The sequence below is a fragment of the Nuphar pumila genome, chromosome 1, assembly GCF_984573655.1.
Source record: "Nuphar pumila chromosome 1, dmNupPumi1.hap1.1, whole genome shotgun sequence".
Classification (NCBI taxonomy): Eukaryota; Viridiplantae; Streptophyta; class Magnoliopsida; order Nymphaeales; family Nymphaeaceae; genus Nuphar; species Nuphar pumila.
In genome coordinates this window covers 172,314,867-172,342,478 of record NC_143249.1, presented here as the reverse complement: position 1 = coordinate 172,342,478, position 27,612 = coordinate 172,314,867, and the positions used below count along the sequence as shown (strand labels likewise).

The window sequence follows — 27,612 nt, the reverse complement described above, 5'->3', positions numbered from 1 at the left end:
TAGTGTATTCCAGAATTTGTTTCTAATCTTCGCAGTTTTTCAACAATGCCCATTATGCAAAAGTGAGGACTGATAAGATGGATACACAGATTGGAGATGATTATTTTCTTTATTTTCTTTTTTTTTTGTTTTGGTTCACTACCATTAACAGATAACACATTCGTGAGATATTCTTTGCAGGTGGAGAAAGTGACAGAGACCAGATTGAGTGGCCTATTCAAATCTGTGGATTGAAGGGTTGGGCAACAATAGCAACAGCCGAAGATTCCCTTGTTCTCCAGGATTCCAGTTGCAAAGCTGTTTGATAATCAAACTCAATCGAGACCGTCTGATAATATTGAGGGAGTACCTTTTCTGTGCCTAGACGCTGGTTTTGTTCGATATAAAACTTGCTAAAGTCCAACGCCATTTTCCTCTTTAGTTTTCGTCTTGCTGGATTAGCTAGCAAAATTTACCGGATTTTCAATATATAGTGTTCATTTTGATTCTTAAACCAAGCCCAAGATCTCCATCATGCGCTACTATAGCAATTGTCAGTTGTAGGCAGTGATTGGATTTGTTTGGTTTTCACTTTCCCTTTAGTTAATGTTTGTTCTAAACAGGCAAATTTTGTCCGAAAGAAAAGTTAAATTTTGATTTTAAAACTGAACATTTTCATTTTCACAAATAAAGGGTTTTTCACTTTCCCTTTAGTTAATGTTTGTTCTAAACAGGCAAATTTTGTCCGAAAGAAAAGTTAAATTTTGATTTTAAAAACTGAACATTTTCATTTTCACAAATAAAGGGGGGCAACTGAAAATCACGTATAGTTGCTCAACCTTTTTCCGTCCATGCTTAGACCAAGTCAGCAGTTGAGAGAGAGAGAGAGAGACTGCACATCACATTCAGCTATTCATATCATTCGAGCCAAGTCGTGCACTTTTGTAACCAGGATTGTACATGTAGAAATACACCAAAAACACCTGATCAGCTTGGCAACAATTATAACAAATGATCTGTCATCTCTTCGGACACTTCTGAAAAAATTGGAACAAATGGTCCCTTCATGCAACAGAATTACAAAGATGAGGCCGCAATATTCTATAGAAATAGTCATGGATCTGAGGGATCATGCGTTCAATTAGCTCTGCATGCCTGCAAAATGCTGTGGCGTAAATCTCATATTACATTGTTCTCTTTTAAAATGCATTCTCTTATGTTAACTAAAATTCTGAAAGGGGTGTTAAAGATGCATCCACTTATCCAAAAAAAGTGGAAAATGCAGGGATATTGCATTGTGGAGCACAATAAAGTTTCCCAATTCCCATCTTATCCTGCTCTTCTGCAGCAATGTGTGCATCTGGACACTAGCAGCTAGCCTGCTGTTATATGGCTGCCTTGCAACCACATATAATTGTGCTTCAACATGCTTATTTAAAGAAAAACTAGGGCCTCCCAAAAAAAATTGCACTTCAACATCGACATTGAAACAAACCATGCAGAGTATATAGAAAATCAAGAGAAATTGGACGCAATGAACTCATCTAAATCTGTCAAGTAGACTGTTTCTACTGGTCTCTGATATTGTTTCAAGCTATTACAAGTAACATGACATAATTTTTCTCCAAATGAGCAGTGAAATACTTGACAAAATTATTAAGTCTCAAATAATTGCAAGAATACAATTTCTTGTGAGCAAAGAATGAAATTAAGGGCCCACCACCGGAAATATCAGTTACGTGTGACATTACCTAGTGCATGTAAGTATATGATGCTAAATAAGCCTGAGCTTAAAAGCATAACATAAGGATAACATGATCTTTCCCTAACAAGTTCAGGAAGATAAGAACACTTGGTTTTCAAGGGTCCAGGCACCATATCAATCAACAGAAATGGCTCATAAGCAAGCCATTGTGAAGGCAATACAGCAAACCTCTAGAGCAGGCCTCAAGATAGCAGTCTGTTGCAACCCAATACTAGTGCTCTAACCAAAATTCAATAACTAGATGTGCCTAAACTCGTGATTAAACCTTCATTCCATTCACAACCCATGGCAAATTCGCTAAAACAGGTTGCTGATCGGTTGCATTATGCAGTGATCACACATGCAGAGTCCAACAACCAAACCATGCTATCGCCAGTCTTAATTGTACAGAACTATATATATCAACACATTCACCACCACCAATACTCTTGCAGCTATTGTAAAGACTGTAAAGCTAGTGCCTTCTTGTAAAACTTTTGGAATTCGATACTCAAAACCACAAATGTCACTTGGTAGAAGTAAAAATGCAATTCCACACCAAAAAACTACACAAAATTGGCTCTAAGAGTTCCTCACTTTTCCATATTCCAAAGTTGAAATATCTCAACACTCGGTGTCAATGTCATAGTTCTAAGCCTAAATTTTCCTGCAATCTTCAAGTATATTGATTTCATCAACAAATAGGTTCTCTCCTATCATGTTTTTATCTCAGTCCAAAGGAGTTTTGCTTTTAAGCAGGTTTTTTCAGAAAAATAATCCGATCCAAAGCATGACAACCTGAAACACCGAAAACAAATTGGTCCATCCCTAACCAAATTAGGACCATTTAATACAAACTTACATATTATATACATACATATGTAATTACATGCATAAATACATTCATACATATAGATAGGTAGATAGATAAGTAAATAGATAGATAGATAGATAAGGTAGTAGGTAGTGTGTGTGTGTGTGTGAGTGCGAGTGTGAGAGAGAGATAGACTGACCCAGCCCTAGTTCTCATCTTCTCATGCTGTTCCAAAACAAAAAGCATGCATGTGTGCCTTAAGGATATGGCATGGTAGGCCTCTGCAAGCTCATATATATTTGCAACACTCTCCACAGATATATCCTGATCAACAAGAGAAGATAGATAATTTGTCCATTATCAGATTCAGTAGTAAATATCTAGCATCAAACTTTTTTCAGATGTCATGTTTACCTGTGCAATCGCATATTCGCAAAGCCGTTTAAGGCCTTCAAGGAGATACTGATCAGCTGCTCGAAGTAGGTCTTGTGCAATGTCTAAAGTCACATCCGTTGTGCCTGTGTATATGAATCTGTTGATGGATGTGGACACAACAAGAATGAAAAGAACCCACTGATAAGGTACTCACAAATCCTCCCCACACAGTCATGAGAAGAAAGAGAAAACTGAAGAGCCTCTGACCACTACATGATTATCATTACCAAGCAAGACATTACCTCATCATCAGTTCAAAAGCATCCCATCTTATATTGGGGATCTCAATATCTTTTGCATCCTTCTCCTGCAAGAAGTTTTGATGAACACATAAAAACTAGTAGAAAAAGCTAAATAGCTAAAAATCTTCCATTTAAATCTCATTTCACATTACAACATTTCTAAGTTTTCCTCTAATGCAGCCACCTAGACTTCACCAAAAAATAAAACCACCAACTAGACTCCACAAAAGAATTTTTTGCATGTTATCCTTGTTCCAAAAAAGTAGAAGGTTGGTGGAAATTCATCAAGATTCATAGAATTTTGACACAAAACTATGTCAAATAAAGATCATAGTGAAACATGGAAAACATTTTCAATATTCACTTAACTAATCGGACTACTTTATATTGAACCCTGCGCTCACAAAAGACTCCACCATAGAAAAGGACAAACAAAAGCCCAAGTTAACAAATCCTGAGACCTTTTTGCCAAGATGTGACAGCTTTAACATCAATAAATAGTATTCGATCCTCAAATATACATGGGCTCATTAAAAGGCAGCCTTACAGTTCAACAACCAAAACAACAACTTGCATTAAAAACAAGTCAATTATAAAACAGGGTTTACACAAGAAGTATACTGCATTAGAAAGTCAGATGCAATATATTAGAAACTGATAAAATGTGATTTAGACGTCACCGGATCTGGATCCGTGTGTCTAATCATGTTAAGTTTGTTTCTTTCTATGTAATGGCATTCTTGTTATTTGTTTGTATTTTAAACCCTTTGTAATCTATGTTACATATAATAGAATTAGGGTATGCCTCTTCATCAGTGGCTGTCGTTTTTTCTTTCTGAGCATCTCCCTCTCTCTCTTTCTCCTTCTCTTCATTTTCTGCAGAAACGCAACTCTGGTGCTTCCATAAATCTTATATTAGATTTCTTTCATGGTATCAGGGCAGGGTTGCGGTTTGCTTTCAAAAGGTATGCCCAGTAAGATCTGAAATTTTCTCTTCTAGTTGGAATCTCTATCTTCCCTTCAATCTCTTTCTAAATCTTCTCATCTTCTTTCTTTCCTTGTTATTCCTTTTCTTCTCTATTTTCTTTTCTCAAATAGGGTATTTTCTCCTTTTTTACGTCAAGCTTTCTTTAAGCTCTAAAATCTCCTTGATGTCAAATCAAAATTTCTTTATTTTAAATACCCAAATCTGAAAATCTCTATTGTTCAGGTATTTTAAATACCCAAATCTGTTGTATTTTGGAATCTGCAATCTGATCTGAAGCAAGTCATTTTTGTCGACATTCTCCTATTGTTGAATCCATTATTTCTTTCTTTATTTTCTCATATTTTCAGTCAAATCCTATGTCACATGGGTGCGGGTGAGGGGGTGCGGCAAAATATATATATATATATATATATATATATATATATATATATATATATATATATATATATATATATCATGGTGGGGGGCTCGGCCCCTCCCCTGCCGAAAACAGGGAGGGGCTCGTCCATTCCCTTGAAATCAGAGGGAGCAGGGTGGGGGGCTCGGCCACTCCACTGCCGAAAACAGGGAGGGGCTCGGCCCCTCCCCTAAAATCAGAGGGAGCAGGGACGGGGGCTCGGCCCCTCCCCTGCCGAGACGTGATAACAGGCATGGTAACAGAAATCGGACTGAGTCCAGAATAGTGCCTTAATTTTAAAAAAAAAAGTATGTTTTATATTAAATTTTCAGTTTCTCCTACTTATTCACAAAATCAGTTTTTGTTGCTGCGAATTAGTTTTTTGACTGAATCTGTTTGTATCTCCTTTTAGCTTTATCTTTTCTTTCTTCTTCCTTTTTATCAATGGATTCTTCTACCTATGCTGGCCTTTCTTCAAACTTTTTTTAGTCAGTTTGTTTCTGAAAAGCTCAATCACTCTAATTTTCCAACTTGGAAGAGGCAAATTGTTCCTTTCATAAGGAGCCAAGATCTTTTTGAGCAATCTACATGGATCAATTTCAGTCTCACCTCAGTTTGTTTCTCAAGAAACAAAGGATGACAAAGGAGAAGCATCAGTTCAATATATTCCAAATCCTGGATTTACTGCATGGATGAAGAGAGATCAGGCCTTGGCTGCATACATTATTTTCACGCTATCGCAGGAAGCTATGTCACAGGGATTCGGCCAGACAGGCGTCACACCCGTGTCGACGCGACGCGACGCGACGCGATGCGGGTGCTGGTGCGGTCAACCTGACCCTGGGTGCGGTCAATGCACACGGTGAGGAAATCGTAAAGCTTCGTCGTGCTGGAGAAGATGACCAGGCCTACATCGGCATCGCAGAGGATGGCCAACTCCCTCGCCTTCTTCAGCAAGTCGTTTCTCAGCTTCGAGAACGTCACATGCTGGCTCGTCGTGTTGTCGATCCTCCTGTTCACGATCTTCCCCCTTCCCATCCCCGAAACCCTGGAGAAAACGCTACGCGCAACGATCTCCTCGTTGAGATAGGGATCTAAAGCAAAGAAGCACGAAAGAGCAAAATTTGTGAGATCCAAACGAAGGAGCAACCCCCGATCTCCCGTCAGAGATTCATCGGAAGCCTCAGATTCCGACGTTACCTTCCGATCGTCGTCCGGAATGGCCTCTCTCTCTCTCTCTCTCTCTCTCTCTCTCTCTCTCTCTCTCTCTCTCTCTCTCTCTCTCTCTCTCTCTCTCTCTCACGCGCTTTTATAGGGGTGGGAGATCGGCGGTTTTCACTCTCCCTCTCTCGAAACCCACTTTTGAAAACCAGAAATCTTTAGCGGTCTTGTCCGAAGAGCAGACCCCGAGGCTGAATAAAACGCCCTCGCTCTCGGTTAATCACCGACCACCCAATAAATTGCTTCCACGTGTGTAAGAAATACGTGGACCCACTGAAGTATTTCTTTTCGTATATCTCTCTTAAGCCTCCACCAGACTTTGTTGGGTTTAAGGCGGGAAGGCGGGTGGCACAGATCAAATCAGAGCCGTCCATTCCTATTGGGCGCCACATCCACCGTTGAACTCATTCACGTGGACCCCACTCATTTGTCGGCCATCTATCTCTTAAGATCAATGGTCGAGATGTACACAAAAAGCAGATAATTTTTTATGGGACAGGGGACCCGTGCCGAGGGGAAACCCCGAACCCCAACAACAACAACAACTACTACGCCTTCATCCCAAAACAATTGGGGTAGGCGATATGAACCAAAAAAGAAAATCATTCTGGGTCTTCCACATGAATCTTGCTCCTCCAATCATTTCTATCAATCAAAACAATATCATCAGCAAACAACATACACCACGGCACATTTTCTTGAATTGATCTCGTAAGTTCATCCATCACTATAGCAAATAAGAAAGGGCTTAATGCAGATCCTTGATGTAACCCAACCGTTATAGGAAAATTGGTTGTCACTCCTCCACAAGTGCCGACATTGGTTATTACTCCTTCGTACATATCTTTAATTATACTAATGTACTTGAGAGAAACACATTTTTTCATCATTGTCCACCAGAGAACATCCCTAGGTACTCTGTCGTATGCCTTCTCTGAACCCCCCTTTTATATATATATATATATATATATATATATATATATATATATATATATATATATATTATTTTTGCCACACTCCCGCACCCAAGGTTTTTTAAAGTGTTGCATCCCCGCACCCGCACCCGCACCCATGTGACAGGCAAGAAGTATTGATATCCATATCGAACGATTGTATAGCTGGACAGCTATGGAACAAGCTTGCACAAACATATTCTCAAATTTTAGAAGCAAGAATCTTATTTTTAAAAAGGGAGTTTCAGACCCTTCAAAAAGGCTCAATGACAGTCATGGAGTTTTTAAAAAAGGTGAAGTCTGTTACAAATCAGCTTGCCATTGTTGGAAGTGCAGTTTCTGATAAGAAAAAAGTACAACAAACTCTTAATGGACTAGGCCCAGAATATCATGTTCTCTCTACATCGTTATCGATCCTGCCAATGTTACCTAATTTTGAAGATCTTCAAGCTAAACTCCTTCAGTATGAGATGAGCATAAAGAATATGACTAAAGGTGGTGTGCGTTCAGATACACATAGTGCCTTGGCCTTAGATATGTCTCAAGGTTCTGGACGTTGAGGTCGCAGTTTTCAAGGTGGTAGAGGACGTAGTCGTTTTGGACAGGGAAAAGGTCATGGCATTCTTCCTACTCCAAGCCCACCAGGATTTTTTAATGCAACGAATCAGAGAAGGGTACCTACGTGCTTTCTATGTAACAAGAAAGGACATATGAAAGTTGATTGTTGGTTTAATCCCCAAAACAAAGGAAAGAATAATAAAGCAAGAAACAAAAGAGAAACTGAGGGCCAGAAACTCACTGAAGATATGCAACTTTATCTGGCAACTTTATCTCAGATGAGTTTTAAGCAAAATGAGCAAAGAGAATGGTACGTGGATTCTAGTGCAGTAATTCATGTTACAGGTAATGCTGGTAAGCTCTCGAATTTATCCCCTTATTTTAGAAAAGGTAGTATAGTCACTGGAGATGGCACACATCATCACATTTCTCATATTGAAAGTGCACAAATTCTTTTGTCTAATACTTCTCATAGTCTGTCAAATGTTCTTCTTGCTCTTAACATTAAAAAGAATATTGTTTCTGTATCCAAACTTATTGATGATACAAATTCTTCTGTCGAATTCAATCACTCTTCTGTGTATGTTAAGGATCTTCACACGAAGGAGACGTTCGCTAAGGAAGAACGACAAGGAAACATGTATATCTTCAAGGAGGATCCTACATCTCATTCATCTTCTACCTTGAAGTCACATTTTTTGGAACCAGCATCTCAGAGTGTTAAATCTTGTCATCCAGATGTCTATAGTCTTTCTCAATGTAATAAGCCACATTTGTGGCAGAGTCGTTTGGGTCATTGTAGTTATGGTTTTATTAGGAAACTTGTGTCAAAAATTTGATTTCAAAGTCTTGTATGCACCATGTTTTGGATGCTAAAAAGTGTTCAAGTTGTCAGTTATATAAGAGTCATGTTCTTCCTTTTAATCTTTTTAATGAAAGAGATTTGAAAGCCTTTGAAATTGTGTACTCTAATGTATGGGGACCAGCTCCAGTATGTTATTCATCTAGAAGTCAATATTATGTTTTATTCATAGACAATTATTCTCGTTTCACCTGGATATTCTTCATGAAACACAAGTCCGAAGTTTTTAGATTATTTCAGGACTTCTGTGCACTAGTTAAAAATTGTTTTTCCTCTAATATTGTATATTTTCAATGTGATGGTGGAGGTAAATATTCTTCCAATGACTTCGTTAACTTTCTTCTAAATAATGGGATAAGTAGACCAGTGTCTTGTCCGCATTCTCCTTAACAAAATTGAGTGGCTGAACGGAAACACCATCATATTGTTTAGAATGCCATGAGCATGCTTCATGATAGTAATGTTCCTATATTATCTTTGGACAGAAGCTTTTCACGCCGCAGTTCATGTAGTTAACTACCTGCCCATGGGAATTCTTGAGAACAAGTCTCCATATTTTTCTCTTTTTAGAAAACATCCTGATTATAATGACTTGTGTAACTTTGGTTGTGTTTGCTATGTTCATATTGACAAGTCTCTGAGAAATAAATTTCAGGATAAAGTTGTGAAGTGCAGGTTTGTTGGATATACGGATGATTATAAAGGATATAGATGTCATGATCATGTAACTAAACGCATCAAGTTTTCTAGAAATGTTGTTTTTTTATGAACATAATTTTGAGAGCACATTATTGTCTCAAGAGAAGGACTCACCTCAAAATATTGAAGTTTATGATCCCTAGATGAGTGTTGAATTGTTAGCAGGAGAAAAGGGCTCTTGTCAGCCTTTTTGTGAAGAATTGAACTCAAACGATCAGAATCTTGAATCTCCAAATACTTCGAAAAATGAAAGACCTAAAGAATTTCAGAGATTCTCTGGTCAAGTTTATGCTCAAAGAGAAAGAGATCATGTCATGTCACAGTCTCTGTCGCACAGAGTATGATTCAACCTCCATTAAGAAGATCGAAAAGAATACGTCATCCTATTCAAAGAAGGGTTAGCTATGATAATTTTTTCAGTTGTTCATATCACAAGTTGAGAAGCATGATGAACCTGTTAACTTCTATCAAGCCATTAAATCACATAAATGGATAGAGGCTATGAATGAAGAGATGGAAGCTTTACATGAATGCCAAACCTAGAAAATTATTCCTAGACCTGAGAAGAAAAATATTGTTGGATACAAATGGGTTTATAAGATTAAGTATAAACCCGATGGATGTATTGAGAAATATAAAGCAAGACTTGTGGCATGAGGTTTTACTCAAGAATATGGGCAAGATTATGATGAAACTTTCAATCATATAGTTAAAATGGGAACAATATAGCTTGTTATATCTTTGGTTGTTGATTATGGATGGCATTTGAGCCAGTTAGATGTAAAAAATGCCTTCTTACTATGAGATACTGTGAGGGGTTTATTCCACAATTCAGACTGCATAGAAAATAGAGAAGAGGGAGAGAGTGAGATGCATAATGGCTAGGCGGCAAAAGCTAAAACCACCTCCAAGCCCTAATCTCTTTATATTAAAACACTTTTACCATGGAGACTAAAATATCACACCACAACAATCATATTACAAAAATGTCATTAATGAAAAAGACGTCAACAGCATAGTAAAAGGATTGACATGCATATGGATCTGGATCCAGATCCATATGCATGCTCTATTTTAAAACCCTCCCTCAAGTTGTACATGGTTTTGGAGCATGTACAACTTGCTCTTCAATAGCCAAAATTGACGTGATGTTAACCCTTTGGTAAACAAGTCTGCCACTTGATCTTCTGTTCGAACATAACGTAGTTCTATCTTTTCATCTCGGCTTTTTGCCGTATAAAATGTTGATCAATCTCAATATGCTTCGTTCTGCTATGCTGAATAGAGTTACAAGAGGGGTTGTACCCCTATATATACATTACAAGAAGCATTTTACATACATGGCAAATCAATTGTCGTTACTATGTTATATTTATTGATTCTTATTCCCGCTATACTTGAATATATTTTTTGAAACATAAGCACGAAGTTTTCCAAATATTTCGGGAATTCCATTCGATGGTCAAAACAAAGTTTTTCTATGATATTGTGTATTTACAATGTGACGGTGGAAGAGAGTATTCATCGAACAAGTTTATTGCCTTTCTTCGAAATAAATGAATAAGTCGACAAGTTTCTTGCCCCCATACCCCTCAACAAAATGGGGTTGCAGAGAGGAAACACAGGCGTATTGTCGAAAGTGCGATGAGCATGTTACATGACAGCAACGTGCCCATTAGTCTTTGGACAAGAGTTTTTCACACATCTGTTCATGTCATAAATCGTCTTCCTGTAGCACTTCTGGATCGGAAATCCCCTTATTATACTTTATTTGGGCAACATCTCTCTTTTGATGAGATGCGTGTTTTTGGTTGTGTATGTTATGTGCATATTGATTCATCTTTGCGAAATAAGTTTCAGGACAAGGCCATTAACTGCAAATTTGTTGGGTATGCAGATGAATACAAAGGCTATCGATGCTATGACTCTGCTACAAAACATATTAGGACCTCTAGGAATGTTGTTTTTGATGAGCAGAATTTTCAGATCAATAACACCGAAGAGTTGCCATCTCGAGAAGTAGAGGTATATGATCCATGGATGAGCGCAGATCTTTTTGCCAATACAGGAGAGACATGTCAGGCGACTTATCCTTCATTTGACTTGAGTAGGGAGTTGGATGACTCGCAGATGCATGTCGAGCCATCTTCAGTTGAGCCACCTCCCGTTGAACGCTTCTCTAGACAGATCTACACTAGAAGGGACAAAAATACAAGGCCAAGGGATGTGGAAATCATCTTTAATGATCCGGCTCAAAGGTCGTCACGCATCAGGCATCCTATTCAGCGATGAGTGAGTTATGAGACCTTTTCTCTTGATTTTCAGTTGTTTATATCTCAGCTCACAAAACAGAATGAACCCACTTGTTTTAATCAAGCTCTTCAATCCCATCATTGGATTGAGGCTATGAATGAAGAGATGAAAGCTCTTCATGAGTGTCAAACTTGGGAAATAGTACCTCGGTCAAAAGGAAAGAATGTAGTTGGCTCAAAATGGGTTTATAAAACAAAATATAAGCCCGAAGAAAGTATTGACAAATATAAGGTGCGGCTTGTTGCCTCTGGATTCACGCAACAATATGGTGAAGATTACGATGAAACTTTTAATCCGATAGTCAAAATGGGCACAATTTGTGTCATCACATCCTTAGCAGTCGACCGAGGATCGAAGCTTAGCGAGATGGATGTTAAAAATGCATTCTTGCATGGAATTTTAAAGGAGGAAGTATATATGGAGCAACCTCCTGGGTATGCCGAGAAAGATCCTACTGCCTGGGTGTGCAAGCTAAGGAAATCCCTATATGGGTTGAAAAAGGAGTCTTGTTCATGGTTTGAAAGTTTCTCCATGCAAATTCAAGGCTATGGTTTTAGAAGATGCTCTCTGGACCACTCGCTCTTTATTTACCAGACGACAGACATCGTTACACTTCTTATATATGTTGATGACATTGTGATCACTGGGACTTCAGATCTGCAGTATTTGTCTTTTATCAGACCTGATATAGTTTATGTTGTTAATCAGGTATCCCAGTTTATGCATGCTCCAACGAAAGGTTATATGGAAGTTGTGAAGCGCATTTTACGCGGTTTAAAAGAAACTATAGGAGACTGACTTATTTATCACAAGAACGATAACCTACATAAAAGGACATGAACTCATCACTTATGCAGATGCAAATTGGGCAGCGGATCCAGATGAGAGATGATATGTCTCTGGATATTGTGTTTATATTGGTCACAATCTAGTGTCTTGAAGCAATATATATAGGGAGTCCCTCATTCTCTCCCTCATATTGTGTATATATAGGGGTACAGCCCCTCTTGTAATGTATGTAAAATGCTTCTTAAGCATTGCTTTCTCCTTGTTCAATAAAAGAATATTTTTACTTCTTTTTTGTTTCCTTTTATAAATGGATTGTCACTACGTCAGAGAGGAATGTCTACGTGAGACAATTGATCTGCCATATGTTACTTCAGAATATCAGTTAGCAGACTTCTTTACAAAGCCTCTCGCTGCTCCCCGATTTCACTTTCTCTTAGATAAATTTTCGCTCATTGTACTGTAAGTTTGAGGAGGAGTGTTAAAATGTAAACTTGTAAACATATATATATATATATATATAATATTATATTATTATATATATATATAATATTTTTTCTTTTTCTATAATTTTTATTTTTCTATTTTTGTATTTGTCATCTAGTTCAATTTGAACTAGAATGGCATAACTAGTCAAGTCTTAGTTAAGACTTGACTAGCAATAGAGTCATTGGACTCTAGTCTAACGGCTCTATTTAGAACCGTTGGACGGAGTCCAACGACTCTATTGAGTCCCTCATTCTCTCCCTCTCTCATACTGTGTATGTAAAATGCTTCTTAAGCATTGCTTTCTCCTTGTTCAATATAAGAATATTTTTATTTCTTTTTTGTTTCATTTTATACCCTTCTTAAGGGTTATGCTTAAATGTCTTGTTAAGACATCATTTCGAATCTCAGTTCGTGTTTGGAAGATCATCATCTCATTTCAAAAACATCTTATTAGTAAAAGAATTAAACATATTTTTATGTATATTTTGTGTACTTTTTTATATTATAATTGAAGTACCGACTAGTCCCGCCTAGTCCTCGACTAGTTTTTTTAGGGATCTACCGAGTAGGCACTGCCTAGCGCTTTTGACTACATAGTTGTCATGCCATAAGTATGCATCTGATTAATAAACAAGGCCAGCCAACTGAATAATAAATGTGTTGATACACCCATGGAGGCAAATTGCAAACTGAGCCATGCAAATGGAGAGCCTTTTGATGATCCCACAATGTATAGACATTTGGTAATCTGGGCACCTTCGCAATTCATGTGGTGAGTCGGTTTTTTAGTACACCGAGGCCAGCATATTTGGCAGCAACTTTTAAAATCATTAGATACATTAGAGATATCATGCACTGTCTTGTTCCTTTTTGCTTCCTCAGCATTGGAGTTGAAAGCCTATTGTGGTTCTAACTTTGGAGGCGCATCTCAGGATAGACATTCTACTTCATACTTTTGCATTTTCTTTGAAGATTAAGCAACAAAGGATTGCATTATCTATAACTGAAGTTGAGTATAGAGCCATGGCTCAAATCATTGCAGAAATAGTTTGGTTGATATGACTAATTGAAGATATGGGTGTGAACTTGAGAAAAAGGACTATCACTATATTGTGGCAATCAAAGTGCAATCCACATTATCAAGAATATACAATTTCATGAAATGATGAAACACATTGAGATAGATTGTCACTTTATTTGAAGAACATAATTGGAGGGCATTATATTGTCATCCTACATTGCTTCTACCCAACAAGTTGATTTATTTAAAAAGAGCTTGTCTACTAACTCGTTTCAGACATTCCTTACCAAACTCAACATGGTTGCCTTCACATTATCACGGTTTGAGGGAAAGAGCTAAGGTACATATTATAGAGGACTTAGACGTGATCCTTTTTATGTATATGGACAATTTTGTCCAATATCAGTCTAGTGTTATGAAGGTCAATAATGTGCAATATGGGAGCATTTTTGTCTAGAAATTTTATAACTAAAGGGATTGACTGCTAAAGGGATCGACTGCCCATACATTGCAACACCCTAAAAGGAAATGAGAAATAGTTTTCTTGCGCAATCATCTTGTCCTCCTTCATTGTTGTTGATGTCTTTTATCATGTATGTCAATGACAAGTTTTCTAAGGGCTTAGACATAAAGAAAAGGTTTAGAGATGTGGACCTTCATAAGGATCATGTTAGCCTTAACTCATTGTAATGAAGTTCTTCATTGTGTGGATCTCTCATATCTCTCTTTATTTGTAGATGCAGATGGTATGATGATCAATAGACACGACACAATCAACCTTGGTGAACTAGGCATAGGTCTTGAGGCTTATTTAAGCTAAAAGCACTAAAGTTGTATGCCTTCTAGCAGCTCTAATGGCACCCTTAAAAGCCACACTTTATATAGACCCAAGAAGAACTCAAGGATACAGCATGCAAAAGTAGACAGACAGTTGAACTTTGTTAGATTGAAAAGGAAAAATATCTGAAAAATACAGGTCAAAATGTCAACGCACCCTATAACCACCATCAAACATTGCTCGAAATGCATCTGATGAAGCTAGCAGAGCAATACGATGTGCATAGAAACGCCTACCTGAAACAAAATATATATATCCATGATCCACTCTATTAACGTAGACAAGCAGCATTGAATCAAGTTAAAATCCAAAAAAACAAGAAGCATATCCAACCTTCAACTAAGAAGATAACATCAGATAAAGTGGCATTATTTACATATTGTTCGCCCAAATAAACCTGCAGCAAAGATTATTTCTAATGTCAACAGGATTAATATCCCAAGCTAGGTGGTGATGCATGTATACAGCATGAGAGAATAAATAAGAAAACTATGCACCTGTGGAGTTGGTGAAGGTGGAGCTGCATCCATGGGAGAAAGTGACATTGCCTTCTTAGCTAATGTGCATAAAGCAACTGCTCCATCCTGCTGCTGCTTTGAATTGGCAGACCCTAGAAGACCCAGAAGTATTTCCAGTCCTGAAACGAAGAGATAGATATCAAGCCATACATTAGAAACTAACTCAAGAGGCATCGCATGAAAAACAATGCAGGTTCCAGCTACCATACCATTGTTATCAATGAAAATTGACCTTTGATCATCAGCGGAACAAAGATGAGCAAGGGTCAATGCTACTCGTCTTTGAACTACTTTTTCTGATATGCGCATCAGATACAGTAAATGTTTCAACACCTACAAATTGAAAAGATCATCTAAACAAGTGACTAAAGTAATTGATGCAAGACACCAAAGCTAATTGAGAAATGAAACTTGATTTAATATAAAAGGAGCATATAGGCCCCTGATTTAGCATAAAACGTAACAAAAGTACCCGACACTGGTATAAATGGAGAGAACCATTCATGGTTTAACAGAAAGCAAGGGAACAGGCAATTTGGTCGATACTTGAAAGAATGAAAATAAACTCACTCTTCCCTGAATCTTCTCCTCTAATCTTTTAAAAGTCTTTGCAACGCAATCTTTTGTTGCCTGAGATGATGAACACAAAAATCAACAGAGCATACTTCCCCCATTGTAATTGTAATTTTAATCAACTATGCTGGCTTAGAAAAGAACAAAAATCATGTATGACAAGTAAAACAACAGACTGAGATACATATGGTCGAGAAAAACTACAAAAAAAGAACCTTTAAAACAAGTAAAACTGTAAAACAATACGATGCAAAATATGTCCAGTAAAACGACAACTCTTTCGCGAAGACATGAGCAAACCAACTTACTTGAACAATGAAATCTCCATCTTGCAGCTTTTGAACACCACCCACTTTGACAATATCTGAGATATTATCCTGCAAATTGGAAACCCATGGTATATTGGCAGTTTTACTTCATGCCAGCAAATGAAGAACCAAATGCTGATATTAAACATTTAACACAAGTATACCTCATTGTCTGCAAGACCAAAGAGAGCAAATGCGGCATTATGCTGCAAAGGCCCATTTTTTGAATCAAGAAGTTTTAGCAATGGCATTAGACCTCCATCATGAGCAATTCCTGCCTGGTTATGTGTATTCTGATAATTGACGAAAAGAATCAATTTACATGGTCGAGTAAGATGTTTATAAATTTGTTTAAAGACTAAAACAGTTTGCAAGCAAGTAAAAGCACACAAAAAGGCTTCATATCCCTCAATACTTAAAACAGTGCAACTGCATCAAGATGAAATAAAGATTAACGGAGGCATCAAAACTGATGGTAGAGCTTGTGTGGTTGACAAGTTGACATAAGATACACGATTGATCTGAAAATCAAAGAAAGTTTGAGAACTCTTTTGAGGTTGATGGGATAAACAAGGAACATCTTAGTCACCAGTAACAATATTGAGAGCTTCCTGGTTCTATCAGAGGATAAAATAATTCTTTCTCTCACCGAAATCTAACATTCAATGTCAGCACAACATGAAAAAAGTCAACAATCTCCACAAGAAGTTTTACCCAAAATTGGAAGGAATAACTTCTGACATGATGAAAAGCGCCAATCTTTTTCAAGTACTGATAAATGAACTTTAGTAATGTATTATGAAACATCCTGATACCATAGCAATAATTTCGAGCACCCAAATGATTTCAGAATTACATGTAAAAGAGATACATGTGTTGTTGCTTCTATAGTATCTGTCCCAGTGATGATATTTTGAAAATATTCTCACAAGAAAAACAATATTTAAGTTGTTATTTTAAACATTTAATACATTATATCATTATACTTTGAAGGAAAATATGGTAATTTTTATTACAAACAATTTAGGTATTAGGAGCCAAATATTAAGGAAATCATTTAATTTATTTTTCACATCTTTTAAGGTCTTTAGTTTAATATATATGTATCGCTTTAATTTGTTTAAACTATCAATTCCTTCTTGAGAAAATGCAACAAAGTAAGAGATAGTAAAGTCTCATAATAAAGTAACAGATGAAAATTTTCAATCAAAAACATCAGTCAATTGTGAGAGTTAATTTACAGACTATGAAAGGAGATAAGCAGCATTCTAATGTTGTATAGAATGTAAATAGCTTGAGTAGTTCTTTCTGTTTTAGTCCTTTAGTCTTTTTGTTATTTGCCCTTGTTCTTATGTAATAATATAACCACTAGGGGTTGTTTAGTCATAGAATTTTATTCGCTGAGAGGTTGACCCTGATGAGAGCCTTTGTAACCCTAATGCTCAATAAATGAAGAATTCTTCTCTTAATCTCAACTTTGGAAGTATGATCCATTTATGCAACTTGCTGTGACCAGTTATACATTTGAAATTCAGTCGTATTTAACCTATGTCACAGGGACTCGGCATAGAGGCCGACGTGACGCGGGTGCGGGTGCCGCACCCAGTGCGGTCAATGTGACCCGGGGTGCGGTCGACCCGCACCCAGGGTTATTTTTGTCCAAAATCGTTACACTAAAAAATTATAATTATTTAAAGTTTTGTCCCAAATACAAAGCTTTGAAAGTTTGAAACGTTCATTAAATGTTTTGAGCTATGTCACAAGGACTCGACATAGAAGCCGCCTCACCCACGTCGCGTCGCCCGCATCGACGAGAAGCGACGCGGGTTTGCATCCGGTGTGGTCAATGTGACCCTGGATGCGGTCAACCCGCACCCAAGGTTATTTTTTGTCCAAAATAATTACACTAAAAAATTTAATTATTTAAAGTGTTGTCCCATATACAAAGCTTTGAAAGTTTAAAAAGTTGTGCATTAAATGTTTTGAGCCATGTACATTCTTTTACTGTTTTAAAAAAGCTTTGTCATAAAAGGTCGAGCCATTACATTCTTTTATATTTTTTATAGAGCTTTGTCATAAATGCATTAATAAAAAAAAGTGAAAACTGCATTGGAATGAATTTCTATATTAAATGGGAAGAACTGAGTAGGTAGGATTCTGTATTAAATGTACTTTTGTATTAAATGCAAATCTTTTTAACTTGATTTGGCGAACAAATAAGATGCCTAATGAGTAGAGGAAGAGTACTTTGGTGCCTTTATATAAGAATAAGGGTGATATACAAGATTGCACAAACTATCGTGGTATAAAACTCATGAGTCATACTATGAAACTTTGGGAGAGGGTGATTGAGTCTAGGTTGAGGAAGGTTGTCATGATATCGGAGAATCAATTTGGTTTTATGCCTGGAAGATCAACTATGGAAGCTATACATCTTCTTAAACAACTTATTGAAAGATATAGAGAGAAGAACAAAGATTTGCATATGGTTTTTATTGATTTAGAGAAGGCATACGATAGAGTACCTAGGGACGTTCTCTGGTGGACAATGATGAAGAAAGGTGTTTCTCTCAAGTACATTAGTATAATTAAAGATATGTATGAAAGAGTAGTAACCAATGTCCGAACTTGTGGAGGGGTGACAACCAATTTTCCGATAACGGTTGGGTTACATCAAGGATCTGCTTTAAGCCCTTTCCTTTTTGCGATAGTGATGGATGAGCTTACGAGATCAATTCAAGAAAATGTACCGTGGTGTATGTTGTTTGCTGATGATATTGTTTTGATTGATGAGTCTAGAGCTGAGGTTAATGCTAAGTTAGAATTATGGAGACAGACATTGGAAGCTAGAGGTTTTAAGTTGAGTAAGAGTAAGACTGAATATATGGAATGTCGGTTTAGTAAGCAACGAAGTAGTAATGGGAGTGTAGTGAAGCTTGGTGAGCAAGAAATACCGGTGAATGATTATTTCAAATATTTGGGATCCATCATTCAAAAGTATGGAGAAATTAATGGAGATGTAAATCATAGGATAAAGGTTGGGTGGATGAAATGGAAAAGTGCAACTGGAGTGTTGTGCGATCGTAGAATGCCATTGCGGTTGAAGGGAAAGTTTTATAGGACGACTATTAGACCCGCTTTACTATATGGTACGGAATGTTGGGCTGCCAAGAGACATCATATTCAAAAAATGAGTGTAGATGAGATGCGGATGCTTAGATGGATGTGTGGAAATACAATAAAATATAAGATTCGGAACGAGGAGATACGTAAGAAGGTAGGTGTTGCACCCATTGAAAATAAGATGCGAGAGAATCGTTTATGGTGGTTTGGACATATTCGGTGAAGGCCTTATGATGCTCCCGTTAGAAGGTTGGAGAAATGGGAAAATATATTAGTTAAAAGAGGTCGGGGTAGGCCTAGGAAAACTTGGATGGAGATGATAGGAAAGGATATGAATGCTTTGAACCTCACCGAGGACATGGCATTGGATAGAAATGATTGGAGGAAAAGGATTCATGTGGAAGACCCAAAATGAATTTCTTTTTTTGGTTCATATCGCTGACCCCAATTGTTTTGGGATGAAGGCGTAGTAGTTGTTGTTGTTGTTGTTGTTGTTGTTGGGGAGAACCAAGTAGGTCAAACTTTTGTATTAAATGCATTAATAAAATAAATCCAAATCTGATTAAGCAATACCCTATTAAAAATTTGATTAAGCAATACTTCTAAATTTTTTATTGTTTATGGTGAAAAACAGATTTTTTTATTGGGAGCTTGTTTTATGGATAAGTTATATATATATATATATTAAAATATATATACCCTCTCGGACCCCCGCACCCAAGTTTTTTAAAGTGCCGCATCTCCGCACCCGCACCTATGTGACATAGTATTTAACTATGTTTTTTGTATAAACCTCACCTATGTCACACGGACTCGGCTAGGGGGGTCGACGAACCCACGTCGACACGAATACAACTTCAGACACGGGGCAGACTCGGTCAATGCACCTAGGTCGAGTCTGTCCACTTTATAGACTTGGTCAACTTTGACCGAGTCTATATTCATTTATTTTTTAGGGCAAAAAACTAAAAAATCATTTTTTATAGTTTTTTAATATATATATATATATATATTTAAAAAAATTTATATATATAGCTGAGTCCCCGTGTTCAAAAATTTTGAAATTGCGTCGCACCCGTATCGCACACGCACCCATGTGACATAGAACCTCAACTTTATAAATTATAAGCTGATACTTTGAATTCTTTTTTTTGGCTCACATTAGTAGTGTAATAGGTTTGGTGGACAATGACATTGAGGGCACATTTGAAAGTGAGAAAAAGGTAGGAAAGAAAAAAGTACAGTTTTTCCTACCGTTCCAAACGAAAGAGAAATTTTCAAAGGGAGTTCTTGAAAAAAGTATGATTTTTTATAGGAAACATTTCCCTCCACCTAAGGGGATGGAGGAATCTCTCTCTCTCTCTCTCTCTCTCTCTCTCTCTCTCTCTCTCTCTCTCTCTCTCTCTCTCTCTCTCTCTCTCTCTCTCTCTCTCTCTCTCTCTCTCTCTCTCCAGCGAGAGACGCACCCCTTCTTCCTCCTCTAATGACAGGTTCCACGGTGAGACATACAACAGCAACACCCGAGCCCCAAGCATCGTTGCCCGAACTCCAATGAGTTTCGCCTGCCCACCTCTCTCTCTTCTCTCATCTTTCCTCCTTCCTCTCTCTTATTCCATGTTTTTTTTTCTCTGACTGGTAGTATGGAAGGCACAATCGAGATGGAGGATGGAAGGTCGGCGAATGGGGAGTAGTGGAGTTCATTGAATTCTTCATTATTTTTCTTTGTTTTCCCTCATTTGTATCTGATATTTTGGTTTTTTTCAATTGTTTCAACTCTTTTCACCTTTGTCACCTACCTATGCACGCCATTTGTTCGATCAAATGCTTATGTGAGGAATTTCATATGTTTTTATAACAATTTTGTGTTTTGAGATTACTTCTTTTCACTCTTTTTTACTGATTTGCTCAAAATTTTCATGATTAAAAGGAAATTCCTCGAGAATCAAAATATTCTTTATAACCTTTTCATGTAATTTTTTTTCAATTGATTTTATAGCTAACTTTCGCTCTTCTTTCTATTTATTCAATGCATAATTTTTTCAAGTTTTTTTCTTTCAATTAACTCCTTTATGCTATCTTGAAGCTCCCCCTTCTTCCTCCTCCGCTGTTGTTTTTATGGTACAAGGGGAACTTAATCCATGATTGGTTAAACAATGAAGCTGAATATCAGGTTTGCCTTAAGCGATACTTTCATCAAGCAATATTTTAGGAAAAAAAATTCATGCACAAACAAACAAGCAAAAAATTTCCTTGTACTTTTCCAGCCCGTTTTTCTCATGCTACACAAACAAGCAAAAAAAATTTGGAAAACTTGTCATATCAAATGTTCTCATAGGCAAAATTTTCTTTCCCTATGAGATCTTTTCTTGCTTTCAAACGTGCCCTGAGCCACGGGGAGAATGCAACTAAGTGCAAGAGAAATTGGAGTTTTTCTAGAACATCACCTGAAAGAAAAGAAACATGGCATTCACGCCTATAACATTTGATTAAGGTGCAAAAGTAATCTCATGATATATGTTATCAAATTTGATTTTTTTTTATTTTTTATATACATATATGTAAGTATTATAATTTTATTAATGTTGCAAACAAATACAAAAAAAAAAATCAAGGAGACGACATAGAAGCTGCTATCACCCCATTAACATCAACATCATTGACATATTAGATGAGTGAGTAGAAGAAGAGCCAAGTGTCCTCAATGATGATGCAAATTAGAAGCAGCTGGAGGCTGAAATAAAAGTTGAAACAAGGTTGCCAAAGATGGAAGTGGCAGTGAGAAATGAGGGGTTTCTAAGTACATGTGAAATGGGAACCGAGAAGTTAATAGGAAGCATTTAGGAAGTGAATTAAGAAGTTTCATCAAAATTGCACAATATTTTAAGAAGTTAAAGAAAATATATTGTTATTTAAGATTTATTATTAAATTTAATTATAATAGATAAGTTATATCCTGCTTTGGCAAGGGTTCCTCGTTATCAAAAAGAAAATATTATTTTAGGAATCACAATTCACAACCCACTGATTATTTAAATGCATTATCTTAGTGAAATTTGATTTTTGTGTTGGAAAATTTGATGTTTTTCGAAGCATGTTTCTCATGATAAGAGAACCAAGTTTGGGAAGTGCTTAGCTTCCAGCTTCCTAAGATAGGTAGAACCTTCCGGTAAGCATGCGTTGAACTTCAGAAAGGCAATGGTTATTTTGGCCAAAAGCTACATGAGTGAGAAAATGGCTTAGAAAAATATCCTTTTATTATTGTTTCCATTGTGATCTATAATTTTGGGTAGATTTGGATTTTTTTTAGTTTTGTTGTTTAATGTGACCCTTTAATAGCAAATGTTTTGTTTTGTTAGTTGTTACATATCATTTTGCATGTTTAGTAACGCATATCTTTGCTTAATTGATCATAATGCTTAAATTTGGTTTTTTTCTATTATATTCTACGATTTTCCTTAATTTTCATTGATTTTTTGTGTTTTTTTAAATTTTTCAATGGATTTTTTCGTATATTACAATACCACATGATACAATACAATACACCCATATCCAGGGCCCTTCCAATACAAGTTCCTATGTTTTTACAATATCAGGTTGAGGTTGGCATCAACAAAAATCCCTAGGTTGAATGGAAGATTTGTGTCCTCAATCTCGGAAGCAAGCACTAGATAAAAGAAATTTAAGCTTGCCCTAGCCAAGAGGCAAGCCAATCCTCCCATTTAGTTTGGTAAAATGCAAAACTTGAGCTTTTTTTAATTATTATGAGTTCAGCAGTCATATGCCATCTTTAACCTCTTCCTATTGTTCTTATTTTTCATTGAACTCATAAAGTTGTGATCTCCAATGTAACAATATAGTTTTTCTCTACTTGATGGAAACAACAAAAAGAAACCAATGGGAGTATGAACCTTTGCAGTTTGCACTCAATTAAAATGCAGTCAAGGGAAAGTGAACTTAAACTAACACAGTAAGCTGATGATAAATTCTGTGTCGATAGGAGTGTGTAGAGTGGGCAAAGGCATAGCTATGGATCCATGTGCTAACCATTCCCTTTTTTATCTTAAATGTGGTGCATCCTGCCGCACCTTATATTATGCAATTTTAATAAATTTCCTCTTTTACTGTAAAACAAAAAAGCCCATTAAGTTTTGTGCCTAGTGAAAATGCAGCTAAGTCAAACAACAAAAAAACTGTCAATATTCAGTATAAGGGCACGTTTGGAAGTGGGAAAGAAGTAGGAAAAGTGATACAAAGTGAAAAATCTGTACGGTTTTTCTTACCCTTCCAAATGAGAGAAAATTTCTCTCTGAGAGAGTTTTTCTAAAAAGTACATTTTTTATATGAAACATTCCTGAAGGGGGGGAAGAATGTTTTCAGGAAAATTTTGTGAGCCCTCTCCATCTCACCACCATCACCATCCATCTCACCACCATCACCATCCATCCCACCACAACCATCACCCAACTTCCGGAAAACTGCCATCCCCATGATTTTTCACCGTCCATCTCACCACCACTACCACCCACCTCCCAAAAAAATGCATCAGAGAAGCTTCACTACTACCCCCACGATGATTTTCTACCACCACCCACCTCCCGAAAAAATGCCCTCCCCCCAACATCCATCACCACCCACCTCATGAAAAACGGCATCACCACCGCCCCCTCAAGATGATTTTCCACCACCATCCATCTCACCACCAACAACAACAGCAACAACCAACATCCCAAAAACCCGCGCCGGAAAAGCTCCACCACCACTCCTCTCTCTCATTGTTTTAATATTTTTCATTTTGTTTTTCTCATGCTACCCAAACAAGTGAAAAAATGTCATTTTAGAAAATATATCATATCAAAACTTCTCATAGGCAAAAAAAAATCCTATGAGAGTTTTTCTTGTTTCCAAACGTAGGAAACAAATGTTAAATCCAGAGAAAGAAATAACCTGTGCCAATCTTCCTAGTGCAAAGGCCGCCATCTCCTTCAGTTGTGTATCTGGAGATTGAAGCATCTCAACAAGAGGCCTGACTGCACCCCTCTGCACAATATGAACCTGAAAACTCATACAGCTTAGGAAAGCTACAAGTTTATGATATAGTAAACAAGGATGAAGACAGATTGCTATGGGATATTAACCCCACAAAGGAAAAGGACAAAGCAATCAGTCAATAGATCACCTTGCATTCTGAATCTGTTGTAGCAAACTGCCCAAGTAGCAAAGCTGCCTCTCTTTGACTCTCTGAGCAGCAGGAGCTGTTGTTAACCAGATTAGCACAATCACAAGTCTTTCACATAAAAAAATTTAAAATCGACAGGTCTATCTTGCATTTGACTTCTGAACAATATGCTCTATCTAGTACATAGAGAAGGAGCTGAAAGAACTTGCTTGCATGAACAAAGATGAAGACAAGTGAAATCCAACAAATACCTTAACAACCCAATAACAGGCTGCAATGCCCCAGCAAGGAGGACTTCTTTTTTTATGCTGCAAGATGAATGGACCAGATTCCCAATCACGCCAACCTAAAACATTGTTTCTTGTTGATAAGAGTCTCAAAGATGATGATCAGGTGTGCAAAATGTGTAGAAGCTTACCGCCTCGTAATGAATAGCAGCATCCTCAGAACGAAGCATTAAGATCAGGGTAGGGAGTGCATTGCATTCCACAATCTATACAATAATGACAAAACATAATCAATTAGAGAGCCAGAGGGAATCAAGCAAAGGCACCACAACAGGAGAAATTAACAACTTCAACAGAACACACACTAATGCATGCACATGTGGACCCATGCAATAACTAAACATACATACATATATAGTAATGCAATCGTCTCTACTGAAATCCTGCAAACTCCCATATGAACCAAGTTTTTGGAGGGTTTTTTTCTTTTTTTTAAATATGATTGCATGGATGTTTTCTACATGATTGATTTTAAAGGAATTGGCTTTTCGATTGTCCCATTACAACACAGTCAGATTTTTAAAGTGATTGAAAATCAGTGACCCAAAGTTTTTGCAATATTAAAGCCTTAAAGGTCATATTTTTTATCAAAAACACAATCCAACAGTCAATTGATATCAAATGAGCCATGCCAAATGCAGGGACAGATTTGCAAAAGCAAAAAAAAACAGGTACCAGAAATGCCCAATCAGTTCACATACTTGGTAATTTGCATACTCTCTGCCTATAATGATACAATCTAGTTGAGATCTCATGATACAGGCCATGTCAACTCGATCAAACCTTGTAGATGTCTTCAGCATGGTTGATCTAATAAGAATTAAGCCATGGATCATGCTTTTAAGTGAATCAACCAAGGTTACCAGATTAGTAAGCGGAAGCGGGAAATGGGACGAGAAGTGGAAGCGAGAAGGTATTTTAAAATTTATAAGAAGCGGGAAGAAAGGAATAAATTTAAAAGTGAAATAGGAATAAAAGAGGAAGTGATGTAGGATCAAATGGGAAGCAAAATATAAATCAAAAGATAAAGAAATAAAAATGATTATTCTTAAATTTTATGATTTTGTAGTGTAAGAATTGATTTTTTTTTCTCGAAATCAAAAAATGATGGTTGCCAATTTGAAAAAAGTACATGAGAAGTGAGCTGGAAGCATGAAAGGAAGCACATGGAAAACATAAAAAGAAGCGTGAGAGAAACGTATACAAATCGTGTAGGAAAGAAGAAAAGAAACGTGTGGAAAGCATAGGAAAAGTGTCGCAGAATCGATATTTCTATCAAGTTTCAAAAGCGAGGAGTTTCACGCTTCCAAAGCGAGTTTCGGGAAAGCGCGCTTCCCACCTATCTATGAAGCTTCCAGTAACTCTAGAAAAAACACAATTTTTGTGTTGGGAGGGAATTTTTGGTGCATTTATGGTTAGCAATTTTTGCATCATCAGAAAAAACTTGCACACACATTGGATTTTATAGATCCAAAAGCTAAATCCTACTAAAGGGAGCATATAGATCACAATTATGAAGTTAAATTTAACAAAAGCAAAAAATGAAATAAAAAACAAAAAAAAATGCTAAGTCCATTATAGGTACAATGGGTTGCGGCATTATAGAATGATGGATTATATGCTTATATAGCATGATGATATTTTGACTGAGCAAACCATATAGATCATATCCATAGGCCTTGATTTATACAAAAAACAAATAAAATGTGAAGAAACGAGTGGTTTCTAAAAGAGGATGCAGTAACCCGAAGGAAGCCAACATTTTCCATTTATATGTGAAAATCTTCATGAGGTAGTATAGATAGGTTGTGTGTGTGTGTGAATATATTTAAAATATAAGTATACCTGATTCTTGTTACCCTCGTTTTTAAATGCTAGTGTTCGCAAAGCTCCTGCTGCTGCCCTCTGCACCTTGGTGTCATTGAATTCAAGCAGTTCAACAAGAGGAGGGATCCCCTTTTCAATCCTAGCAAACAAAGGATGTCTCTCAGGGTCTTTTCTTGACTCCTAGATGAAAAAGAAGCCAGACAAAGAGATTTTCTGGCAGAGAAATGTGAACACAAACCTGACTTGAGTCTTGATGTAGCTGTTCTCGTGGGCTAAATTCGTGATTGCATCAGCAGCCCTTCGTATGACACCATTGACAGCACGGTTGTGGCCTGAACTTTTGGCGTGCCTCTTCAACAACGCCACTAGATGAGGTAAAGCCCCAGCATCAGCTATAAGTTGCTGATGCTCAGGCTATTTACACAGTTTTCACCCGAACGTGAACCAAGCAGGAGCGAATTAATTGCGAGAAAACAATGTGCATATAAAACAAGAAATTCAAAACAAAGGCTTTATGCAAATCAAGAAATCGAGTAACAGACGAACATATGGGATCGTTTCGTCTGAGACAACCAATTAACGTGGGTTGTCACAGAGAAGGCTGTAACTTGTAACGAACATTTGCTCTTCAATATAATGAACTAGTGAGAGTGAAGAGGTTTTACCTTCACGGCGAGGAGGCTGAGGGCAAAGGCGCTTCCCTTTTCGACCTCGTGCTCAGAATACTTGTGTAAATCGTCGTCTTCTCTGGAAGGAGGAGCCTGGAGGTGACGAACTAGGGCAGGAACAGCTCCTCCATTGACAATAACATTCACAAGATCCTCTGCATCGTGTAATAGACATAAGAACAAAGTACCAACTCTCTCATTCTAACTGAAGCTTAGACATCCAAGAAGATAAAAGAGAGATGTATCAAGAAATGGATTTGGGGAGGAAAACAAACTACAGTGAGAGAACAAATAGCAGATATTTCCCTCTTGTGACATTTTCCTATGCAAGAATGACGGAAAAAAACGGAGAACCCAAAGAATCTAGTAAAACCCTATGTGAATCCTACGATTAGGGCCGAGAAAGGATTGAAAGAAAAAGGAGGGCGACATAGTACCGTTCTTAGCCAACTCCGCGATGATGTGGGTAGCGCGCCTCGCAGCGGATCGGTCGGATTCCTTCCACGAGAAGGTGGTGTTGAGGATCTGGACCTGCGCCTTGACCTGAGACTCGAGCGAAGGGTGATCGGCTTCCAGGGAGACGAAACCGCCGCTCGGATGCGCCGGTTGCCCGTCATCCTCGTCTTCCAGTTTTCTCTTTTGGCCCTTCCTCTCCGTGTCTAACTGCTCCATGCCAACCAGGAGCAAGGGCGAGGAAGACGAAGATGGAGGGACCCGATGACTGTTTGGAACAACGAATTGGGAGGGAGACGAGAGAAATGGGCGCGCGCCACCAGAGAGAGGGAGATGGTTC

At 37.4% G+C, this 27,612-nt stretch overlaps 1 protein-coding gene across 3 annotated transcripts; it reads right to left on the bottom strand.

Moving 5' to 3' along the window:
* Positions 1-872: 872 nt before the first annotated feature.
* Positions 873-27,612, bottom strand: LOC149851287 (ARM REPEAT PROTEIN INTERACTING WITH ABF2-like). 3 transcript variants are annotated; one of them, XM_089999782.1, is made up of 19 exons: positions 27,257-27,612; positions 26,817-26,974; positions 26,390-26,565; positions 26,170-26,290; positions 24,456-24,530; positions 24,289-24,383; positions 24,038-24,113; positions 23,806-23,913; positions 15,903-16,031; positions 15,739-15,807; positions 15,428-15,487; positions 15,067-15,190; positions 14,837-14,976; positions 14,673-14,736; positions 14,496-14,575; positions 3,215-3,279; positions 2,952-3,069; positions 2,737-2,861; positions 873-1,134 (listed from the first exon to the last, which is right to left on the bottom strand). In XM_089999782.1, the coding sequence occupies exons 1-19, from the start codon at positions 27,489-27,491 to the stop codon at positions 1,044-1,046; spliced, it is 2,109 nt and encodes a 702-aa protein (XP_089855908.1). In that variant the 5' UTR covers positions 27,492-27,612; the 3' UTR covers positions 873-1,043. The 3 variants fall into 3 exon arrangements, with proteins under 3 accessions (XP_089855908.1, XP_089855916.1, XP_089855925.1); XM_089999790.1 differs by lacking the exon at positions 15,739-15,807; XM_089999799.1 differs by lacking the exons at positions 14,496-14,575; positions 14,673-14,736.